At 37.4% G+C, this 23,240-nt stretch overlaps 1 protein-coding gene across 3 annotated transcripts in view; it reads right to left on the bottom strand.

Annotated features, from left to right (window-relative positions):
* Nucleotides 1–624: 624 nt before the first annotated feature.
* The window catches only part of myom2b (myomesin 2b), a 44,571-nt gene continuing 21,955 nt past the window's right edge, over nt 625–23,240 (bottom strand). For 2 of the 3 annotated variants that reach the window (XM_028474954.1, XM_028474965.1), the window contains exons 26-39: nt 22,785–22,847; nt 22,057–22,124; nt 18,691–18,804; nt 18,318–18,405; nt 16,276–16,314; nt 15,431–15,536; nt 14,755–14,821; nt 14,458–14,554; nt 13,975–14,011; nt 11,097–11,119; nt 10,956–11,011; nt 10,779–10,868; nt 1,522–1,647; nt 932–1,135 (exon numbers count right to left, since the gene is read on the bottom strand). In XM_028474954.1, the coding sequence (XP_028330755.1) occupies nt 932–1,135; nt 1,522–1,647; nt 10,779–10,868; nt 10,956–11,011; nt 11,097–11,119; nt 13,975–14,011; nt 14,458–14,554; nt 14,755–14,821; nt 15,431–15,536; nt 16,276–16,314; nt 18,318–18,405; nt 18,691–18,804; nt 22,057–22,124; nt 22,785–22,847 (1,178 nt within the window). Of the gene's footprint in view, nt 1,136–1,521; nt 1,648–10,778; nt 10,869–10,955; nt 11,012–11,096; nt 11,120–13,974; nt 14,012–14,457; nt 14,555–14,754; nt 14,822–15,430; nt 15,537–16,275; nt 16,315–18,317; nt 18,406–18,690; nt 18,805–22,056; nt 22,125–22,784; nt 22,848–23,240 lie in introns of all 3 variants that reach the window. The other variant, XM_028474962.1, reaches the window with a different exon arrangement.

Consider the following 23,240-nt stretch of genomic DNA (forward strand, 5'->3'; position numbering starts at 1 on the left):
TCAACAGCATGTAAATGTGTAAATCTCATGACAGTGAGACTGAGCCAAGCCACTGATCATTTGCCGAAGCACAAAGTGAGAGTATGCCCACCTCTCTCCACTCTGAGCCTTAATGTGACTTGGCTTGGCCCCATCTTCAAAGAATGTTGATAGTAGTGGTGTGCATGTGAAAGCATGTGGGGGGAATTAGGAAAAAGTGCCAAAGATGTCAGTAAACATGATATATTGTACAACATCAAAAATGCAGGCAACAATGACAAGTGGGACATGTCTTTAAAGACAAGGATTCACAGTCATATTTTGAATTTTAATGTCAATGCTTTTAAAAACACCATGCATGGATGTGAGGGGCTGTACAGAATAATAATTGTACTGTACTGTAGTGTAAATACGCAAACTCGTTGCCTAAAAGAAATCTCAGTTGACTTAAATCATAGATTTGATTAACCTATAAGTTAAGTTTACTTAGATCAAATAGATTTTATTAACCTTTAATCAAATCTTATTACTCTAAGCCAACATTAATTAGTTTTTCAAGGCAATGACTTTGCATAATTTTGCTAAGTAAAGTCCACTTTTCAGTCTTTACAGTGAAGGGTGACCATTAATGCAAGTGAAGCAAGATTTATTTCAATCTTAGTTTTATTCATGAAATGAAATTATTTGTTTTGTGATGCACAACTGCCAAACTAGTCTTTTTCACATTTCCAAATTGTATAGAATAGAATAGAATCAGCTTTATTGGCCATGTAATGTATGTTATACACATGGAGTATCAATAGTATCATTCTCGTTATCAGGGTTTACTTAAACTTTAAATCTAATTCTAATAGTGTAATCTATTTGATACCAGGGAGCACCGTAGACTTTCTAAATTACTTGTGGTCTACGTGTGCACCATTTTGGGCCTTATTAATAACTGTCATGCTTTTTACTTCCTCCTTGTGGGAGTGGGACTCTTCACCCCTCTTCCCGGTGCTGCCTTCGGAGGGCTTGGAGTGGAAGGGGCGGGGCTAGGAGCAGCCTGGGTCTTTGGCTGAGGGATCTCAATGGGGAGTTTAGGAGGAATAATGGTCTTAGGGGTCAGGGTTGGTTTTGCCTCAGGGATTTTCTCACCATGGCGGTACACGCTGACCTGGAGAGGGAAGGAGAAATGATGAATGTAATAGTTTAGCAACGATTTGTCCTCTTTTCCGAGATAATACTTTAAAGGGAGATAATACAAAGGGGAAAAGAAAAGGTAAGGCAAAAAAGCCTTCTTAAGAACTCACAGTACACAGGAGATTAATTTAACATTCTATGCAAAGAGGATTTCATGTATAAAGTATTTTACATGGATAGTGTTGAATCCAGTCAGACATAAAATAGTGTAATATCTGCCAATATGTCTGTTAGTTGTTGGACATGCAGACATTATCATGGCATCCTTTAATGTCATGCGTCATTTGCAATTTCTGTCAGATAACAGTGCACCGCACCAAGTAAATCCAGTAGTTTGCAGTTCATAGCAGAGATACTTGCCACTATGTCCACAGACTCCCCGCCATATTTATTCTGGACAATCATTGAATATCTGCCAGAATCCTCCACGGAAATGCGCTTGATTGTCAGACTGGCAAACTTGCCCTGGTCAATGGAGACCACGTACTGAAAGATGGAATTACAGGTTAAATAAGTAAAAAGGCAGAACAGCACAGGGTTTTGACCCCACATTATATAAATATCACTTCAGGCTTTATTACATCTGGATAACTTCGTTAGAAAAACATACTTCTTTTAAATGTGTTTTTTCCTCTGATTCATAAATATTTTCATGTTCTGGAGAAGTTTGAAGTTCTAATCCAAGCGTTTGTTCCTGAGCTCTAAATCCACTGTTTTCTTTACACGAGCAGAGCCAAACTGACGTGTAATACACTGCTGTATTTAAATTTGCAATGACACCTGATCTCAAACATGGTGTACTATAACCAATATTTATATAAAGCATGTTTATCACCTTCATAGTTGAAGGCTAAACAAGATTATATATTAAAAACATCACCACCCTAACCACCAAAGCTGTCACACAAGTTATTCACTATTATTTCATTTCCCTGCAGTTTATTGTTATGCCACCCAAAGCCAGAAACCAAGGGATTGAACCATCCTTCTTGTAATTAGTTGAAGTAAACTTACTTTATCACCTGAGCACTTGGTGACTAACTGGCAAAAAAAAAAACACAGGCCTCCTGACCACCTAAACTAACCTTTATATGTTTGCAGTCTTTCTCCGGACTCCTGGGACCAGAAGAAGTACATTTCTCTAGACCCAATCCATGAATGATGTTTCAAACAAGAGTACTGTATTTTTAATTTCCCTCTCATTCCGGCCCACTCATTTTAAAGTGGCCATTAAAACCTTTGTTGGAGTAGTGCTTGAAACAGGCTAATTATATTCCTATTGAAACAATTACTTTTCAATATAAAAGATTAAAAGTTCACAAAAAATTTCTAAAATGATGGTCATTTAGTAGCATTGTTATGTACTTTGGAAGTATTGCGTTTGTTTTTAAAAGAATGGTGAAGAAGGTTAATCTGAAGGCTTTACTGTGCTAGATGAAGCCAACTTAACATCAGTCTTTGTTAACATTATGAAGATCATTACCTGGACCATAGCAGTGATGCTTTTAATTCACAATGAGGCACACACACACATTTCACTGATTCCCAGAGACTGGGTCGCACAAGATTTTTTTTGGGTTGCCAAATAAATTTGCAATATTACTTACAGTTTTTTAAGATTTATATTTGCATTACACATTTGAGCCACATGAGGCTACCACTCTACCACACCCTAACAGTTGACACCAGTGACGTGCAGTCAGGGTAGGCAAGGTAGGCAGTTCCTACCAAAGGGTGAATTGACATTTAGATTTTTTGTTTTAATTATAATATAATTATACATTATTTATTTTTCCATTTCCTATAGCCTACAGTACCTATAAGTTTCAGCAATTTGTGTGTTTCATAGACCAAATGACTAAACAGTGCTATTTTCTGGTACGGCTGCACAGTCTCACTCCACTGTAAGGAAGGAGGAGGCCACACCCCCTCCCAAAAGCACATTACTGCTCTGCCTCTGTTCCCACAGCGTGTTTATGTTTGCGCATCCGCAGTCAGTTCCCCCAGATGAGGTAAGGTCAGAAAATGTTTGGTACTTTTCACAGTAAATGGTACAAAACCTATTGTTAGCCTACTACCAATACACTTGCTACAATATTCCCCCATCAATTTTATGAGCGTTATGTCTAACGTGGTGCAGGCTAGCCAGTTTGCTAGAAAACCATAACAATCCTGAAAGCAGCAGCAGCAGCAGCAGCAATATATCGTTGACTTGTATTCAGAACTTCCCTTGTTGTTACGCAATGGCCATGTAATAATATTACTGAACTATACGGTAACAACATTTGTTGTAGGTCAGCTCGTCTTCATCTCAGAACAAATCCAGTAAGATTTATTCATTCATTCTATGCAAACATTAACATGATCAATAGTATCTGTTGGTTCATCCTGAAATATTATTATACACTATTTACTTGAATTTATACTTGTTTATGAATAAATGAATCTATTGTAAATAATTTATATTATTTTAATGCTTCTATGCAGGAAAAAAGAGGAAGCTAATTTTCTTCCATTGAGCAGTCAGGGACACGGTTCATGGAACAGAACCAGCAAAACCAGGACCATGTCCATAACCTCCAGCTCATAATGAACTCCACAGCACTGGTTGGACTGGTGTTGATTCTGGAGCAGATAAAGACAGGCTTTGGCTCTTTGAAATAGAAAATCCAGAATCCTTTTTTTAAGTAAATGTTTATATATATTGAGTTGGTTTGTAAATCTATTTTCACATTGTGTAAATTAAGTTCCTTATTCTGTATTCTACAATGACTTTGTTACAGAAACGGTGATGAAAATAGTCAATGTTAATTCATGCACAAACTTGCTTCTCTCACAGTTTATCTACAAGGCCTATTGTGAATTGGGTCACGATGGTTTGTCATTTTTTAAAAAACGGGTCACCAGAAAAAAAGTTTGGGAACCACTGCATTAGATAGTAGTGTAACACAATTAAAAATAAACCTGTTTTTATAACTATATACTGCACAAAATAAAATGTCAAATTATATAATGGACATAAGTATATTCACACTTTAATTGACATTCCTTTTTCTACCATACTTTGAGATTTGGAATGATACTTTCTGCATCTGTATATGGTATATACTAGTGTTGTTTAGTTGACAAAACATTTTGGTCATAGTTTTTTGTCCACTACGTTTTTTTAACAATAACTAGACCGTGAATAATTCAGAAAAAAAAATGCATGAGAATGAAAAACATCTCAAAATATATTTATATTTTTGTCAAGTAATAAAAACAAAAAAGAAAATTTTGTCCCATTGGAGGGAATCCAATCAGAACTCAAGTAATCATGTGGTCTTATGTGTCTGTGTGTATTTAAAAAAAACATTAATACTATCCAGTCCGTTCTCATTAAGTTTATGACAAGGACACAAAATGGATTTAGATGAATTTTGCGTTAATCCACTGTGTGACACGTTTTTTGTTTGTGCTGTGCATCACGTATTGTTATGGTGCATCCTGGTGGATTGTTGTAAGATGCAATTGCAATAAAATACCTGGCAATCAAAATTGAATGAGTTTGAAAGTCGTGTACACAGCATGAAAAAAAAAAAAAAAAAAAGGCGGAATTCACCGTGGCAAACACGATAAAGTGAAACTATTGTTTTTGTGGCTGGGACCCATTTCCCTGTGAGCTCGTGTTGCAACATCCAATATCAGGCTAATGAATGGTAACCGAATCTTCAAAAAGTGCATAAACTATTGGGGTTAATATTTTAGTAAATTATATCTGTAACATTTTTAGTCGACTAAAAACCTTAATGTCATTTAGTTGTCTACAACTGAAATAGTGCTGATGACTACATTTTTACTAAAACTATGTTGCATGTTAGTCAAAAGACTATGACTAAAACTATAGCAAAATTTGCTATCAAATTCAACACAGGTATAGGCTAGAGAGTACAAATGCAACACTGTTTGTTTTCATGTTGTAAGCTTATCCTTTTGTAGTCCCTCTGATAACAAAAGTTAGGGGTTGAAGCACTTCGGAGGTTTAGAAAGCACTTCACCGAGGACTTCTGTTCTTTTTTCAGGCAGATTATTAGTAGATGAGGGACTGAATGAAGTAGAGGGCAAACTTGAATAGAAAAATTCCTCCCAGACCTGGATCTCTCAAACTTAAATCTTCAAAGCAGGGTAGGAGCCGCAGGATCCTGATACTGTTGAAAGAGCATTCACTTACGGGGGACCGACTGTAGAGTATAGACTTAAACTGATTGGTAAGTAGGGCAGTGAGTTACAGGTGGTGCATTTGTACCAATTTGTATGAAAATGATCGCGTTCACCTCAATGGTTAGATAGCTTGTGATTTAGCTGCACAGGCACAGACACAAGTATTGGTGCAGTTACCTTCAAACATCATTAACAGTGGACCTTATTTGTAGAGAGTTTAATGAGAAAAATGTTCCAGAAGAAAAAGATGATTCACAGCCAGTTCTCAGCTTCTAGGTCATTATTATCAGTGTTTTGTAGACCTTTGCTGCTGGGACAAAACCCTAAAAAAGCTTTTATTTGTTAAGAAGAAATATTTTATTATTATTATTATTACTACTACTATTATTATTATTATTATTATTATTATTATTAGTGAGGATGCATTGGCATCCTCACTATTGTATTCGTTCCCCTTTATTATTAGTGAGGATGCATTGGCAAAGTTTGGCAAACTTTTTTAACTTTTTAAAACTTTTTCAACCTTTTCAACCTTTTTCAACCTTTTCAAACTTTTGAACCATTTTCGACCATTTCAAACTTTTTCAAACTCTTAAACACTTTTCAAACTTCTCAAACTTTTCAAACTTTTTCACCCTTTTCAAACTTTTTGAATGCTAAAACAAGGCTATTGCTAACCCTATGCTAATGCCAACGCAATGCTAATGCTTGTGCAATACTAATGCTAGCGCAATGCTAATGCTAGCACAATGCTAATGCTAGCACAATGCTAATCTTAGTGAAATACTAACGTAATGTTAATGCTAGCACAATGCTAATGCTAGCGCAATGCTATTGCTAGCACAATGCTAATGTTAGCACAATGCCAACGCAATGCTAATGCTAGTACATTGCTAATGCTAGCGCAATGCTAATCCTAGCGCATTACTAATGCCAAAGCAATGCTAATGCTAGCGCAATGCTAATGCTATCACAATACTAATGTTAGCACAATGCTAGCGCAATGCTAATGCGAGCACAATGTTAATGCTAGCGCAATGCTAATGCTAGCGCAATGCTAATGCTAACGCAATGCTAATATTAGCGCAATACCAATGCAATGCTAATGCTAGCATATTGCTAATTTTAGCGCAATGCTAATGCTAGCGCAATGCTAATGCTAAAGCAATGCTAATGCTAGCACAATGCTAATGTTAGCGCAATGCTAATGCAAGCACAATGCTAATGTTTGCGCAATGCTAATGCCTCCGCAATGCTAATGCTAGCGCAATACTAACGCAATGCTAATGTTAGCGTAATGCTAATGCCAGTGCAATGCTAATGCTAGCACAATGCTAATGTTTGCGCAATGCTAATGCCTGCGCAATGTTAATGCTAGCACAATGCTAATGCTAGTGCAATGCTAATGCTAGCGTAATGCTAATTCTAGCGCAATGCTAATGCTAGCACATCGCTAATGCTAGCGCAATGCCAACGCAATGCTAATGCTATCACATTGCTAATGCTAGCACAATGCTAATGTTAGCACAATGCTAATGCTAGCACAATGCTAATGCTAGCACAATGCTAATGCTAGCACAATGCTAACGCAATCCAAATGCTAGCACAATGCTAATGCTAGCACATTAAGGCTAAATGTAAATGCTAACGCTAGGTTCATCAAACTTTTTCAACTTTTTCAACTATTTCAACTTTTTCAACCTTTTCAACTTTTTCAACCATTTTCAAACCTTTTCAACCTTTTTCCATCTTTTTCAAACTTTTCAATCTTTTTCAAACTTTTCAACCTTTTCAACCTTTTTCAACCCATTTCAACTTTTTCGACCCATTTGAACCTTTTTTTTTGACCTTTTTCAACATTTTTCAACCTTTTCAAACTTTTTCAACCTTTTCAAACTTTTTCAACCCATTTCAACTTTTTCAACCCATTTCAACCTTTTCAACCTTTTCAACCTTTTCAAACTTTTGCAACCTTTTTTGACCTTTTTTTAACCTTTTTTAAGCTTTTCAACTAATGCTTCAGCAGTTTGTTTACTTTCAGCTCATACTGGGAATTTACTTATACTAGTATATAAACTGGTTTTAGCGATTGTTGCTATAAGTTATTACAACGTTAAGGCTATTGCTAGGTTAATGCTATGCTAATGTAGTGCGACGCGGGCCAGCACATGCATCCTCACTTGCATTTTCTTCAGGAAATGCAAAAATTCTAGTTATTATTATTATTATTATTATTATTATTATTATTATTATGAGTAGTAGTATTTATGTATTTCTTTTTACAAATCAATATGCTTTTTTTCCTAAATTGACATATTATCATGTGTCTTTCTTATTTAAAATTCCACCATCTTTTCTCATTTTATTCATATCGGAATATTTTCCTTGATTTGGGTTGTAACTGGGCCTTCTAACAAAGACTGAAGGCAAACCATTTGATAGGCACAACTTTGGAGACTCTCAAGCCACACCCACTAGCACAGACACGCAAAAACCATAGACATTGTCTGCGCACTCAGTGAAACTAAACCAATGGCTCTGTCTTTCTGCACTTTAATTGAAAAATTTCTCTTTCCACTCCTTCTCTGAACAGTTCAATCACACTGGTTCCAGATCCATTTAACCTTTGCTGGTAATGTAGGTTTTTATCCCTTTTTTTCCTTTGGCTCCTCCAACCTGGCAAAGCCTGATTTGTGCCCTTTTGGATGGAGCTCATCAGTCCCACTGAGAACACCTGGCCATTTTCCCAGGGGAGTCTAAATACAGATGCAGCAGTCTATCACTGTCACTCCCATCTAACACAGAACAAATATCTTGGTTTGTGTTGTCCTTCTTATTTAACATTTGTACCATTCAGCATATTCCCCACTCATGTGTAACACTGAGCAATGCACCTCACATCACGCCTTTGTGGTGACTATTACTTTGATTTTCTTAATAAGCTAGAGTTTAGACTTCAAATCTCTGCACTTTTCTTACATGTATTATGACCTTTGAGCTAGAATGTCAAAAGTCCATTTACCTGTTTCCAGTGGCAATATTGGCTCTACACTGCTCCACACTCCTTGCTTTCGGGACCATATACTGTTTTTCCGGAGAGTTTCCATTGAGCACCAACCTGCGCTCGAAACTGCCAGACTCCACGGATTGCACCTTTTTGCTGCCATCCTCACAAGATTGCCAACAAAAATCAATAATGGCCAAATGTTTCCTCTCCGTGCGTGAGTTGATGACTCTACGCTGTGATGATTCTCAGACCCAATCAATGTCTGCTTTGAGCCTACGTCAGATTATCAGACCAGGGCTGCTTTTTTTGGAACCTCAGCAAAGGAGGTACTAAAAAAAACAGCATCAGGTACCATGGAGGAGGTACTTTTTCTCAGTGGAAATGCGCAATCAGAAAGTATAGCCGAGCCGAGTAAAGCCAATACTGCCAGTGGAAACGTGCAATTAAACTGCATCAAACGTTCTCCTCCACTCACGTTACCCATTATTTTTTTCTTATTATTATTATTAATTTATCTGAATATTATTCATTTGAGAGAGGAAAGATTGGGTGTTCGTCCGGGAGCCAAACCCCTAAATTTCAGTGAACATGGTTTTGTTGGCTTACTTTTTTCTGGTATTCTAGAGCATTCTTGTCATGTATCAGGGGCGTGAGGATTTATATCTGTTGGCCAACTCATGATATTAACCCCTTTCTATCGGACACAGCCAAATTCTGATTGAAACTTGACATATGCTTATATTCAGCAATAATTGATGTTAAAAGATTGTCAGAAGCATTTTAGGAGTACAATATTGCAAATTAACCCTTCCCCCTCAAATTTGCATGCAGGGTGGGCGTTGGTCTTGAAGGAACTATGGCTGTCATTTCTGTTTTGCCCCTCATGTCTTATAAATTAGTCGAGGGCCTAGTTACTGAAAAACACTTCAGATGACACTGTACAGTCACTATTGCTTTAAGCACATGTTTACGATGCCTTTCATCAAAGTTCTTTTGCTTAGGGAATACATCAAACCATGACTATCCACTGTTTTGAGGTCACCTAATGTCAGTAAAAGTACTAAAGCATCACTAGAATGAGGTATGTTTAAAGTTTGACCAAGTTTAATGCCAGTTTTAATTGTGTTTTAATAGGATTAGGCAAGCACTCAAAATGAGTATGTGCTAGCATCTTTTCAAAGCTAGCGTCATGATCTGCAAATTATATAAATGCCATCGTGATTGGAGAGGCAATGTTAAAAGACTTCAAGCATGGCCAGAGTGATTTTACAGTACAATATTTAAGAAGCTAGAGAACATTCCAGCAAATTGAGCATATTGTAATACAAAGTGTTCTGAACAGACAGTGCACTTTTACTCCTTCTCCTGGCCCTATATATGACCTTTATAAATCCAGGAGTGTGGCACAACCTTTCAGCCAATCGGAGATCTTTTTACAAACAGACTGCTCCATGAGGTGTTTTGGAGCCTAACTATTGGCTGCCTGACTAAAGTCGATGTGCGTTCACATCTTCTGTAGTAAAGTTCATTGGTTCCATCAGGAGAATTCTCCATCACACAACGGTTACACAGCAAAGACAGAGGAAAAAAGAAGACCCACGTAGAGAAGCAACCAAATAAAGGAGGAACGGACCCACGGAGGTCTTCAACATTTTGCATTATTCTTTCCTTTTTACTTCGGGTATTCAAAGTCTTGTTGACAGAATTCTGATAATTTGCTTTGTGACAATAACCAGAAAATGGTTAATTATTTTCTACTTGGATTCAGATGTCATCCAGCATTAAACACTGCGTAAATAAATATAAAGTTTCACAAATGTGATGTGTTTAGTGCAAATTAATACCATGGAATCATAGGAAATTCCCATGTTCTGATGATTTGGGAGTGTCAGACATGAATGGGTTAATAACTAAAATTGCCCAAAGGATATCAACTGTCACCCCCCGATTCATGGTAAGAAGAGAGAAAAAAAACTTAATCCGACAAAACCAGGTTCACCCTCCCGGACTATGTTGACCCTTGTAGAACTATTGCATCCCAAACAGTGAGCACATCCTTAGCTACCATTCCCAACTGCCTGTATTACCAAAATAGAAAAACAATCATACATGAACATTGAGCAACAAGTCTTATCCGTTGGCAAAGCTTACAAATAAATCAAGTGTTTTTTAAGGTCTATAACACCCCTAGCAAATGTGTAGGATTGCTAATTGGAAAACATGTATAAACAAGGCTCTTATGATAGCTAAATAGGTCAGAATGTCACATTGACAGGAAGGACAAAGCTCCCTGTTGAGGAGCTAATCATAACCTACATACATAATTCAATTATATGCTTAAGTGACAAGTAAAGAAGGAGCTGTGAAATACATTCTGATCCCTGCCTAACACACAATACCATGTAATTACCTGATCATCTGGTTCCACTTCTGCTCCATTCTTCAGCCATGACACCTGAGGCTTGGGGTCTCCGCACACAGTGCATGTTAAACTCAAGGTCTGGGAAGGTAATGCAATACCTTTTTAGACAAAAGCCATTGACACGTTAGAACAACAACAATAACTGCCCACAGACCAAACATCTACCTTCTTTTCCATAATTGTGACCACATCTGGCAGCCCCCCAATCACTTGTCCACGATCTGAAACAACCATTTCAGTAATGTATCAATAGTTGATTGGTCTTGCCAAAAAATTTTCACCAATAAATAAAGAGACTATATTTACTTTTCTCGGCATAGGCTTCGGTCCTGAAATACACAGAAAGTAGGACAGGTTGTTTATGGCAATGGCATCATTGATTACAATGCAATAACATCACCAAAGTCTTTTCAAATCCTTTTCTAAATTGCAGTCTTTTGTAGTCTTTTGGAACAAAACTACAATACATTTTTATGCTCCAATTGGTTTTTGAATCCTCATACAGATATGAAGAAAAAGTATTTTTGGACCCTGTGAGCAACATGGCAAGACCAGTGGTCAGCCACAGGACCAGATGGCTGAAGCTTTGGCGTGTTGATGTTCAATCAAAAGGGCAATGGGGTGTTTCTTGTTTAAATGTGTTTGTGAAATCTTGAGTTTAAATATCTCTCTTTGAATGTTAACTACAAGAGGGATTTGGAAGGTTTCCACTCTGCATGCAGTGTTTAGTGTTTGGAGTTTCAATCTTTTTCCTCCAAATGGATTTGCAAAATTCATTGCGTGGGGTTGCTTTGGCTCAATTAACCAAAAGACCCCAAAGGATCGCTCCTACCTGATGGCTTCTATTTATATTCTTGGTTCAAGCCTTAAATTTGGGCAAACTGTATTCCAGATAATGAGTTCAGAGCTTTTGGATTAACTGTGGTTCTTAAAATATTCAGCAAAGGCATTTGAAGCTGTGTCATCCATGAGCTTTGCCATCAATACACCTGAATGCAGCTTTACTATCTTAAGTTGAATGTATTACGAGTGCCTTAATATACAAAATCATCAAATAAAATGTACAGAAAGAAACTAATTGAGTGCAAGTTAGTATTTTAAAAGTGGGTTCTTTGTCAGAAGGCAACATTTACATTTTGAACCCGTTGCTGTTTCCAAACTGATTTCACTGCACAAAACATCCGTAAGCAAACATTCAAAGTCAAACAAAATTATCTTGAAAAACGACTGAGGTTTAAAATAATACTGCGGTCCCTACAGAGGGCTGAACGCAGTATCTCAAAAGAAAATAGGAGACAATAAACAGCCTGAATCCACACAAGAATTACTACCCAAGGGAACTTAGAAAATAATGACTTGAAGGGATGCGGGTTGGTCACACATTTGTTAAAGCTTATTAAACTGTGTTTTTAAATGTTGGTCTGTGTTTTGAGAAAAGTTTAACCAGACAGCTGAGCACAAAGATTCTGGCAGATTCTGCTCCTCAACGAAGGCGGACGGTTACCTCTTTGCTTTCCCTCCCTTATTTGCCCTACTGCTGCATGCTTCATCTTGCACTGTGCTTCATCTTGCACTGTCTTCTTGTCTGAATCGAAAAGGAACCTCTCTCTACATCTATAGCCAAACCGAAATTATGGAATTGATCAGCTGGTCTCTCAATGCAATCGACCAATTTTTTTAGAAAGGAAAATGGTCAGAAGTGAGCCCGCCTGTCCTAGTGGACTCATGGAAGTGGAGGATCATGTCTCTGTTCATCTTTTCCATGGAGGACATGGACAACATCGACATGATTGGAATTATGATAGCAGGTATTCTGGTGATTGGAGCTGGCAGCTATCTGACCTATTGCAAAGTCCGAATTACGTCAGCAGGTGGTTTGGGAAGGCTGCCAGTCATTTCTGATGGATTGGGCAGGGCTCACAACACTCAGACTCATGTGATAAACAAACTCAGATCATCTACACGGGTTGGAATCGAGCTTGGAGGAGTTAATTGCCCAGCAATCGGGTCAAGGTCACTGTATTGGATTTACTGCTGAGAGATGAACTAGGCTGCATGATAAAATTGTGCTGCCGGCCGAAAAACAAATCCTTCTCTGCATTCAGTTCCCTCACAGCCGAACCCTTCAAGGCTGGGTTATCTGTTCACCACGACGTTGTGTCGACTCAAGCTCCTCCTCTTCCTTTCCCCACACCACCACCTGGAACTTAGTTTTTGAACTCTGATCTACCTAAGATCATCTGACGTCATCTGCGCCTGGGCTGAATCAGTACAGAATGAAGCAAACGGATCATGTTTCCACACCTTCTTGGCCCCCATCCCCTCTCCTTCCCACACAGTGGCTGCTGGAGGGACGCTGCACTTGCGCGCCCCCTGCAGCCAGCTGCAATCCTCCCCCCCACAAATTCCCTTCCCCCAACCACAAGTGCAATGTCCTCTAATTTTTTGTTGTAATTGCGTATTTTTGGCGCTTCTGTGTGTGCCAAGGTTTTTTTTTCCAAATCAGCAGATCCCACACTGTGCTCCACAAGGAGCACAGTGTGGGATCTTCTTGCCTTCTTGCATCATGTTTTTCCCACTTCTCATTTAAGATAAGGGGTGCTGCCTCAGGGGTGACCCGCAGTTCTCTCTGCTCCTGTCCCCCCATGTTATATGTTTGTGATTGTGTGTTATATGTGATTGTCTCCATGTTTTCTTGGACGGGATGTAACTGAAACTTAATTGTTCCTCGGGGATAAATAAAGTATTCTGAATCGGAATCTGAAAGACCAATCTTAATCGATCTTTAAGTCATTTTCACCCCAGTGAAAACTGAAGGTTTATTTATGTGTTTATTTTTTTTTTTCAACCTGGAGAGTCTCATTGAAATTAAGAATATTTTTCAAGAGAGTCCAGGAAGCAGTAAGGGTTAAGGGACTTGTTAAAGGCCCCACAGTGGATTCAAACGAGCAACCCTCCAGTCAAAACCTGCTTCCTTAAGCATATATCAATAATATCACAGATATTTATTTATAAAACCGAATCTGTAATTTTTTTTTTTTTTTTGAGTTCGCTGTTTAGTAAAAAATGTATTCTTATAAAACAATCAGTAATACATTATTACTAGTAGAGTTATACTGATTCATTTATACACATAAAGACGCAATTAAACAGACATAATTCAGAATTTAGTGTGTTATCTTACTTGAGCTTCTGAAATCCAGCATATGCCGTCTCATAAACTGTAAGAGTAAAAAACAAAGAAAGGCTGTTACTGTTCATCACATTGAAGTTAGTCAGAATCATGGCACAAGCATTGTCACTATTGAAATAAAATCCCTCAACCTTAACTTTAAATGAGGTGTTCTTTATTCTTTTATGACAAGCTACAGCAGGGCTGTGACTGTTAGTTTTCTCTACTGAAAAAGTGGATGAACCACCTGAAGGAAGAAAACATTGTCCAGTACTTTTAGAATGCACAGATTTGGATGCATGTGCTGGAAAGTTATTTTATTCCTAAGGGTAAGACTGCAGACACTAAACATAATAGGTGACAACTTAACAGTCCTGAACTAAATTAAAAACAAGGCTACTGTGTTTACATCCTTTTTTTGTTTTTACAGTCTCATCAATAAAAACAGTGAAGAATACCAAAAAAGAGATTGAACAACAAGCAAAATGTACCAACCATTGCCGCTGAGGTCCAGGATACGTTTATGGCAGCCGTCAGAGCTTGCAATTTCTATGGTGTATAAGCCTTTATCCTTATCTGTAGGTTCAATCACCTGTAAATCAATCAAATAATGATCACCTTAAGCAGCTGATCAACAAACCTATCAATCCTGTTTGTTTTGGAGTACCTGAACCAGTAAATACAAATAAAAAACTGAGATTTTGAACTGCCCAATTACTGGAGAATATCTCACTGTAAGAGTTTCTTTAGTGCCATAGCTTTACAAATGTGTGATTGTGTTGTGCTTAATACCTCCATTGTCGCCATTGCAGGAGTTCCTCCAATCACGTTCTTGTTGCTGTGGGTCAGTTTAGTCTCGCTTTGGTAGATGTAAGAAAGGAAAGAAGAGGTTAACGTGTTTCTTTCTGCATGCAGTTTTGTATATGTAGAGAAGTCTGTTTGGGAGCTTATTGATTCGCCTGTTTTAAGCAAATCTATTGCTCCGTTTGGAGGAAACGATTAAGCTCACTAACTTGAACCTTTTCTGTCCCTTTTTTTTTGTATCCACCAGAATGTTGACTTAGCTCTGTTTTACCCCATTGCTGCACATAGTTTTATCTCAAGAGACAAATACCTGCGTTTACAAGCTGAAAAACCTCTTTATAGAAATAATAGGGATGCTAGGGAGATTTTACTGCAGCAACCGGGATAACAGAAGCACTTGCCAACAGCCATCACAAGTTTTATTGTGTAGCTTACTGTTTTTTGCAACTCCCAGTGGTTTAACTTGAGAGACAAAACTAAATGAGGCGTTTGTGGTAAGCATATTTATGGGAATACTTTAAAATAAGTACTTTAATTCCATCTGAATATTCTTTATACACCTAGAAATACAGGAGGTTGCCTTTAAAGGGTCTGTCACATCTCCGTGATGTTATTTTGCTGTGGCAGTGTTAGTACTATTAGTATTATAAATCTGTTTTCTTACCTATGATACCAGGTGATGTTCATCTCCGGAGTGTAATACTTCATGTGACACTGAAGCTGAATGCCTGTTCCCGTGCAGTTAATCACCAGCTCTGCTGCACTGGCTCCTTGAGGAGTAGATGGAGGGTAGAGCACAATTGAAATAAAGATGAAATACATGTTTACCAACTGTACTGGGTCTACTATGAGACCTATATCTACTCTGAGAGCAATGGCTTTGAGAATGAATCAACTGACACACTTTATTTCCTATACAGTCCATGTGTATGTAATGTTTTGTCCTGAAAGTTAGAATAAAGCAGCACTAATAATAGGCAGAGCACAGTACATATTTGTGTGCGTCATTCAGAAAACCATCAACTTCACTTCAACCCTCAGAGGTCTAGATCAAGTTGCTTCATTAGTTAAAAAGCTTCTGCTTCTGTCTTCTTTTTTCTCTCTACGTGGGACTGAGCTCAGTACATGTTTCAAGTGGACGATTGTGTCATCCACCTGGTCACATCGCCATGGTTTCCCATTATCACAATGCCGGCCCTTTTTCTCTTGTGCGACCACTGCTCTAACAGTTGCTGCAGAGCTGTCAAGTGATGGGAGGAAGATGCTCCTCCAACACAAATGCTGACAGCACAGAGGATTTTTAAAGTGATTTCACTGCACGATGGCATGATGGCCAAATGCTTCCAGCATGACAACTTCTGTCACACGCAGATCAGGGTCTCTGTGTGTGTGTGTGTGTGTGTGTGCGTGTGTGATTGCACTGGTGGTGATGGATCTAAATTTCTTATTGCGGTGGTGTAATTGCCAAGTTACATTTAGTGTGTGTGTGTGTGTCTGTGTGAGACCTACCAGCCAGCTGGCTGAGCTTGTCTAAGGCTTCATCAAAGACTGAAAGGGAAACAGAATATCATGAAACCAGTGACACAGTCAAAGAAGAATCATGCTGCCCTCTGTGGGCCACGTCTATATCTCAGTCTGTTTAAATCCAACACATTCCTTTTGCAAAGCCTGCCGATGAAAGGACACCCAGGGGGAACGTTTAAGTGACACAAATCAAAACTCTACACTTAAGTAAAGTTAAGTGACAGCGAGCTAGTTAAGGGCAGCATGGAGAAGTCTATGTTGTTGAGCACTCCCAGCAGGAAGGCCTCATGGCTAGAAGTTTCTGTTTTAAGCTAGCTGCAGTTTTCCATTGCTTGGGTGAATTTAGCCTGGACATACTCATTTCCTTCCACAGTTGAAGCACGTAGGGTAGGGTATTTGGTAAATTGTAAATTGGCCAAGGGGGTGAATTGGTTGGTGAATCTTGTTGTCAGCTCTGTAATAGACTGCATGGTTTTTCTGTTCAGGGTGTAATTTGCTTTGTTCTAAATGTCAAATGCTATGAGCTCCAGCACACACATCCTTTATAAACTGTGACTATTTAGAAATGTGTGAATCAAATATGAAAAAAATTACATTTAAAGGCATATCTGTCAAGTCGTTTTGGCTGAGAAACTACCATATTTTACCCCTCTTTCACGCCATCCTCCTGTATTAGTATTAACCCGTAAATATCCAGTATTATAATAATAATAATTATAAAATAAATAAATAAAAAAACATTCCTCTGCCTCTCCAAACTAAACGCTGTTACTAGCCTCACGAGAACGGCCACCTGAAGTGGCCTGGGTGGAAGAAAAAAAATAAAAATAAATAAATATATATATATATATAATTTTGTGTGTGTAGGAAAATATGTCATGGAAATAAAATGTCAAATCTAACTCAAAGACAAACAATGTGAAATTACAGTAAATATGCAATGTGTTGACTAGTATATGAACTGTAAGTATATTAAATGAAAAAATGTGCTTCATATTCTCTATATATATATATATATATATATATCTTAAATTATAAGGGTTTCTGCTGGAGCTTGGTTGGGGTGAAGGGGAGGCTTGTAGCGGGTGCCAGATAATGTCCCATATTTTCAAATCGAAAACTTGACAAGTTTAAAGGAGTTCAGTTAAGAACTCCAAACGGTGATTGCACTCATTTGAATAGTCAGTTCATAAATGAAGTGTACACTGTGCTTTAAAATCCCAGATGGATGAAGAAACAAACCTAATGAAATGTTAAATAAAAAGCTATTTGTCATTTCCTTCTTTTAAAATAGAATAATGTTCACATGGAGGAGAAAAGGTATACTGCTTACAGACAATAAGATGAACACACACGTGATGGCGTTAAGCACCAAAGGCTTCCAGTGTAAGCTTGCTCAACAAAAACCCTTTCAGGGATTCAGATGGATCTTCTTCAGAATCGATACAACCAGGAGCCAAGCAAGCTGCTTTATTGCAGGCTCCATCTTTTATGCTGATGAAAGTGAAACATTGACATTGCACAGTTTGTTAAAAATTCATTAGGTTATGCTGTGCACAGGTATAGAGATGTATTATACATTATTTAGATCCTATTTTTCCTGTCTATTATCGGGGCTCACAGTGTTGAAAGCAAACCCACTCTTTTCCACATCATTACACTGTATGTTTTTATATATTATGTTGCTCAGTTAGACAGCACAGACATGCACCCAGATGAAAAATTAATCCAGGTCCTCTATCTACTCATATTCCATAATGACTGCGGTACATTGCTTGGAAACGTTGTCGGATCATCACAGGGCTGACACGAATCACTGCCTCACACATTCAACCCCGTGGCAAATTTCTCTAATGATAACGTTCTTGTTTTTAGAATGGTGGGAAAGTCCCTGGAGTAAGCCCATTAATCCTCATGGAGAACCTGTAAACTCCTCACAGAAAGATCTGGCAATGGTGATTTCGAGGCAGCTATAATGACTCAACCAATTACGGTGCACACCCACTGAAACAGAAACAGATGTTTACCTTTTCCAGAAACATTGATTTGGCTCATATCTTTCCCTCTGTCATCACTAATGGTTGCCTTGTAAATTCCTGTTGTCTCTAGTGAAAACTGAAGAAGAAGAAGAAGAAGAAGAAGAAGAAGAAGAAGAAGAAGAAGAAGAAGAAGAAGAAGAAGAAGAAGAAGAAGAAGAAGAAGAAGAAGAAGAAGAAGAAGAGTAAGTGCATTCCAAATGCCTTGTAATTATATTTGGAATTAAAACATGTTTTTTTTTTTTCTAATTTAAAAACAAAAACAAACGTGCAATGCTAAATTAGTTATCATACAATTTAAAAGTGTTTTAGTTACACATTAGATTTATTTATAGCCTGATTGATGGGAAAACTGGTCAGTCACCTGTTTAATTGGCAGTTTACAGACTCCTGCTCCGAGGTCAGGCTTCACATCAGGGATAATCTCTGTGTCTTCTTTGAACCAGTGAAACACAGACTCTTTCTTCAAGTTTGCAACCTGCAATGAGACACATGTCATTGATTAAACCTATACAATTAAGGTTTTTTATTGTTTTTTTTGCCTTAGCACTTTCTGTGCAATCAATTAACTCAAGGGTTTCCAGTAGGAACAGGACAGAAACAGTTTTCTTTTCCTGACAACCTATCGATTATGCCAGGTGTAATCGCTACATTATGAATTACTGTCTAGTGAACCATTAAGATGGAGCAGTTTTTTTCTGCTATAGCAGCACACTTCAGTTAATATGTGCCTCACACGGTGTGAATCTATCCAATCAGGTGTAGTGTTTTGTTTATGGTTATTTTATTCTGAAAGGTTTGAGACCATTAACTTGTATTTGTATGCAAAGTTTTGATAAATACTAAGATTGACCTTAAAACCATTCATATTTCTAATGTTTTTTTTTTCTTTTCTTTTTTTTAAGTTAATAGTTTAAAAAAACACATTTCCTGTGCCGCTGAAAACACAAAGCATTATACATTTTAAGTCAAGGATTCCCAGGTCCCTAATCAACATGTTCCAACACACCTAGGGTTGCCCTTCACCCCCTAAAAACGGGATTGTGTCATATTTATTGAACTGATAAGTCAAATATTTATGTCTCTACCTCAATATTTGCCCTATTTGAAAATCTAATAGTCTGAATGCTAAAATGTTTTTATTTACAGCTAATATGATGCCATTATGTTCATTTCATAGCATGGCAGCAGGGTGAAAAAAAGAGCCCACGCAACAGTTAATTTTTATTAAAAAATGTCAGCAGAATGAACAGAATTGTCAAAACAGATTTGACAGCTACTTAATTACCGACTATACTGTATATATCTATTACAACTGAGGTTCACAAACTAAGCAGTTTGATTATATAATAATAATAATAATAATAATAATAATAATAATAATTATTATTATTATTATTATTATTATTATTATTATTATTATTATTACTTTACATACTATAGTCTTACTTTATTTATAGTTTTATTGTAAGACAAGACATACATTTGTTTCATTCATGCCAAACCACATAATGACTAGAACATTTCCAATATATTTGCATATTGTCAGTCAAAATAATTTTCTTTATTTACTGGTATTCAAACAGAACCAGTTTTGAGTCTTGTGAGTGCACCTTAATGCCTGTGATTGCTGGTGTGTTTGTTTTTTTTGTTTTTTTCAATATGTTTTTCCAAGCAACAAGACAAAGTGATAAAATCATGTTGGCATGAACAAAACAACAGATAACTAACATGACAGTTTCTCTATTCCCCGTGAGATTCTGTTGGACATTTAGAGGATATAGCCTCTGTGTGTAGAGTAACACAGAGCAGGACTCCAGCCATTATAATGCTGCTGCTTCTCTCTTTTTTGCAGTCATGTGGGTGTTGTTTTGTTCCTCTTTTGTGCCCATCAGACCAGAAAGTTGTCTTGGTCATCCAGATCTCGTATTGACTTCCCTAGTTCTCCTTGACTGCCATATCTTAATGACATTTCAGCCGGTGGAAACTGCAGGCTGGAAGTGCTTTGGGAGCTATTTATAGTATTTTCTTGCAATGTGGAAATCTGTTGGTTTCATTGCACTTTATTGCGTTCCGTCTCAGTTCACCTGCTAGGAGGAGTCGATTATTGTTGAGATTTTGCCACAAACTTGAGTCAAAGCATGTTTTCTCTTAACCTATCATCAGGTGAGGAGTAAGTGCAATTTTGATCCAATTTTTACACTTCAAACCATAGAAAAAATTAGGTTTTAACAGAGATGTCCAGAAAAAAAGTAGTAGGCTTTAAAAAAAAAAAAAGTGGAAGGCTTAAACTTGCAGAGAGTTGCCACCGCTGCGCGCGAATGACGGGGGGTCGGGGGTAATGCCCCCCTTGGAAAATTTTGCTGGTGCTTATCTCTAGCTCTCATTGAGCGTTAGGCGAGGGGTACACCCTGGACAGGCCCATCGCAGGGCATCACCCACAGACAACCACTGTCTGGTCATAGCGGGAGGAAACTATCATTAGCTTTAGTATTAGAATTAGCTAGCATTAAAACAAATTAGCATTTGGTTAGCATTAGCATTAGCATAGCATTCATTAGCATTAACATAGCAATAGCTAGCATTAACATTAATATAACATTAGCATTAACCTAGCATTAGCATTAACCCTGTGTTAACACTATCTTAGCATTAGCCTAGCAATAGCATTGAAATAGCATTAGCTAAGCATTAACCTCGCATTAACATTAACCTAGCAATAGCATTAACTGGCATTAACACTAGCATTAGCATTAACATTTGCATTAGCCTAATATTAGCATAATATTAACATTTGCATCGCATTAGCATTAACATAGCATTAATAAATATTAACGTAGCATTAGATAGCATTAACATTAATATACTGTAACACTAGCATTAGCCTAGCAATAGCATTGACCTTACAATATCTTAACATTAGCAATAAGGTTGAAAAGAGTTAATTGAAAAGGTTGAAAAAGGTTGAAATGGGTTGAACATATTAGCTGAACATGTTAAACGTTGAATAATTGTAATTTGTTTGCAAAGATTTGAAGGTAAAAACAGGAGCAGCTCCTCTACTCTAGCTGTCCACTGTAAAAATGGGATCAGAACTGAAAAGTCAATGCTGTTTCACAAAAAATGTAATAACTAAAAAAGTTTAAAAGTTACTAATTATAAAAGCGATAGCATAAATCTCTGGAACTTTCTGAACGTTTTGATAGCTTTTTTGTCAAAATCGGACAAACGCAGACGAAAGAAAAGAAACGAATAACAATAGCGAGGATTCCTCCTGCATCCTCACTAATTATATATGGCAACAATTATGGCTAGCTTTTTCATTTAAATGATAAACTGAATAATTAATTGCATTTTCCCACAACCTAATCTAGCATGCCCGAAAAGAAATTAGCAACAAAATTAACAAATGTGTGCTCAGAAATAACAGCTACCGTGTGAACAAAATGTTTTTGGGATTCACATCCTTTAGAAATGTATTTTTTTCCTTTGTAAAAATGCTGTCTTAAAAAAAAAAGATGAAGGAACGGATTAAACCAAGATCTGCTCCTTAATGTCTGGAGGTATTCGACATCACTTCATTCTTCAACAGGCTTCTAACAATGCAACATCGCAATGACAAAAGACACCATTATTACATCTGAGCACGGACTACAAAACAATTACAATTCCACCTCTAATTAGACTTGATTGTGGGTATTTAATAGGTATTGAGCTCGGCTGTGCCTACCTTACAGACCAAATTGACTGAGCAGTCGTCTCCAACCTGGAGTGACAGGAACTCACTGAAGTGGGGTCCTGTGATGGACAGAGATACCAAGATTACTGGAAAGCGACAAAGACTTGTACAATACATTTGAAAATGCATCCTCCATTATTACAAATGACATAATTAGACTTTTTTTAAGCAGCCAGAAGGGTTGTTATAAGGCTTCATCTGGGGTCCATTTAGTATTGCAGATGCGCTGTAGTAGTGATGGACCCTGATACAGCCTTGTAAACTGAGTTTGTATAATGTTCTAAATGAATTTGCTAACTATAATGTGGTTTCACTACATTATTTTGTAATTATAATGTAATTTAGCTTCGGGCTAACATTAGCTTGTATCCTTTTTATAGTGTGTCAGAATCACACAGTTTAACTGCAAGAAACATGTGCGTTGTTGGCCTATTTTAAAAGAAATAATGAACAAACTTTAAACTTACAGTAATATCAAGGTTTTTATTGTGAATGACTTATTAATCCAAATAAATGCCTCTTGCACTGTAGCTTCTCCACCCCCTGGCAAAGGCACTTGTGGTGCCTACATGGATACATCCCTCCAGTAGGGCCGAGAACAAAAAGTAGCTTCCATCCCTACATAACCACTACTTAGAAAACTCAGTATTATCTCAGTCCAACCTGGGGAAAAAAAGCTCATTAAACATTAAACATGTATGAAGTTTTGTATTTCTTACCCTCCTTGACTCTAATATACTCTCTCCTCTGGTAGTCAGCCTCAGCCAGTGCTGTTTTGAAAGCTACAGATACAGATACACAAACAGAAGATGATTAAAAGATCAAAGTGTTGCCGTTAGTTGAGATATATGTATATATATATATATTTTTTTTTTTTTTTTCATTCAGCTAATGGTCTTCTGTAAGAGAGTAAAGTCACGGTTTATGGAGTTATGAGAGCAGCCTGATTACATCAAGTGTTCTTCAAACCCAATGTAACATAACGAGGGCAATACATTCTATATTTGCATTCTATAATCTATATGGTAGCGTTTCCACATCTCTAGCACAAGGTTCATCAGCTTATCAACTGATCTGTAAGGAGTGGTATAAATTATCACGCTTCTTTACTATTTATATCCGTGCAGTGTGTTACTGTGTGAAGAAAAGAGTGTGACAGTCACTGTTGTTAATGT

Source organism: Gouania willdenowi, chromosome 3 (assembly GCF_900634775.1).
Source record: "Gouania willdenowi chromosome 3, fGouWil2.1, whole genome shotgun sequence".
Classification (NCBI taxonomy): domain Eukaryota; kingdom Metazoa; phylum Chordata; class Actinopteri; order Blenniiformes; family Gobiesocidae; genus Gouania; species Gouania willdenowi.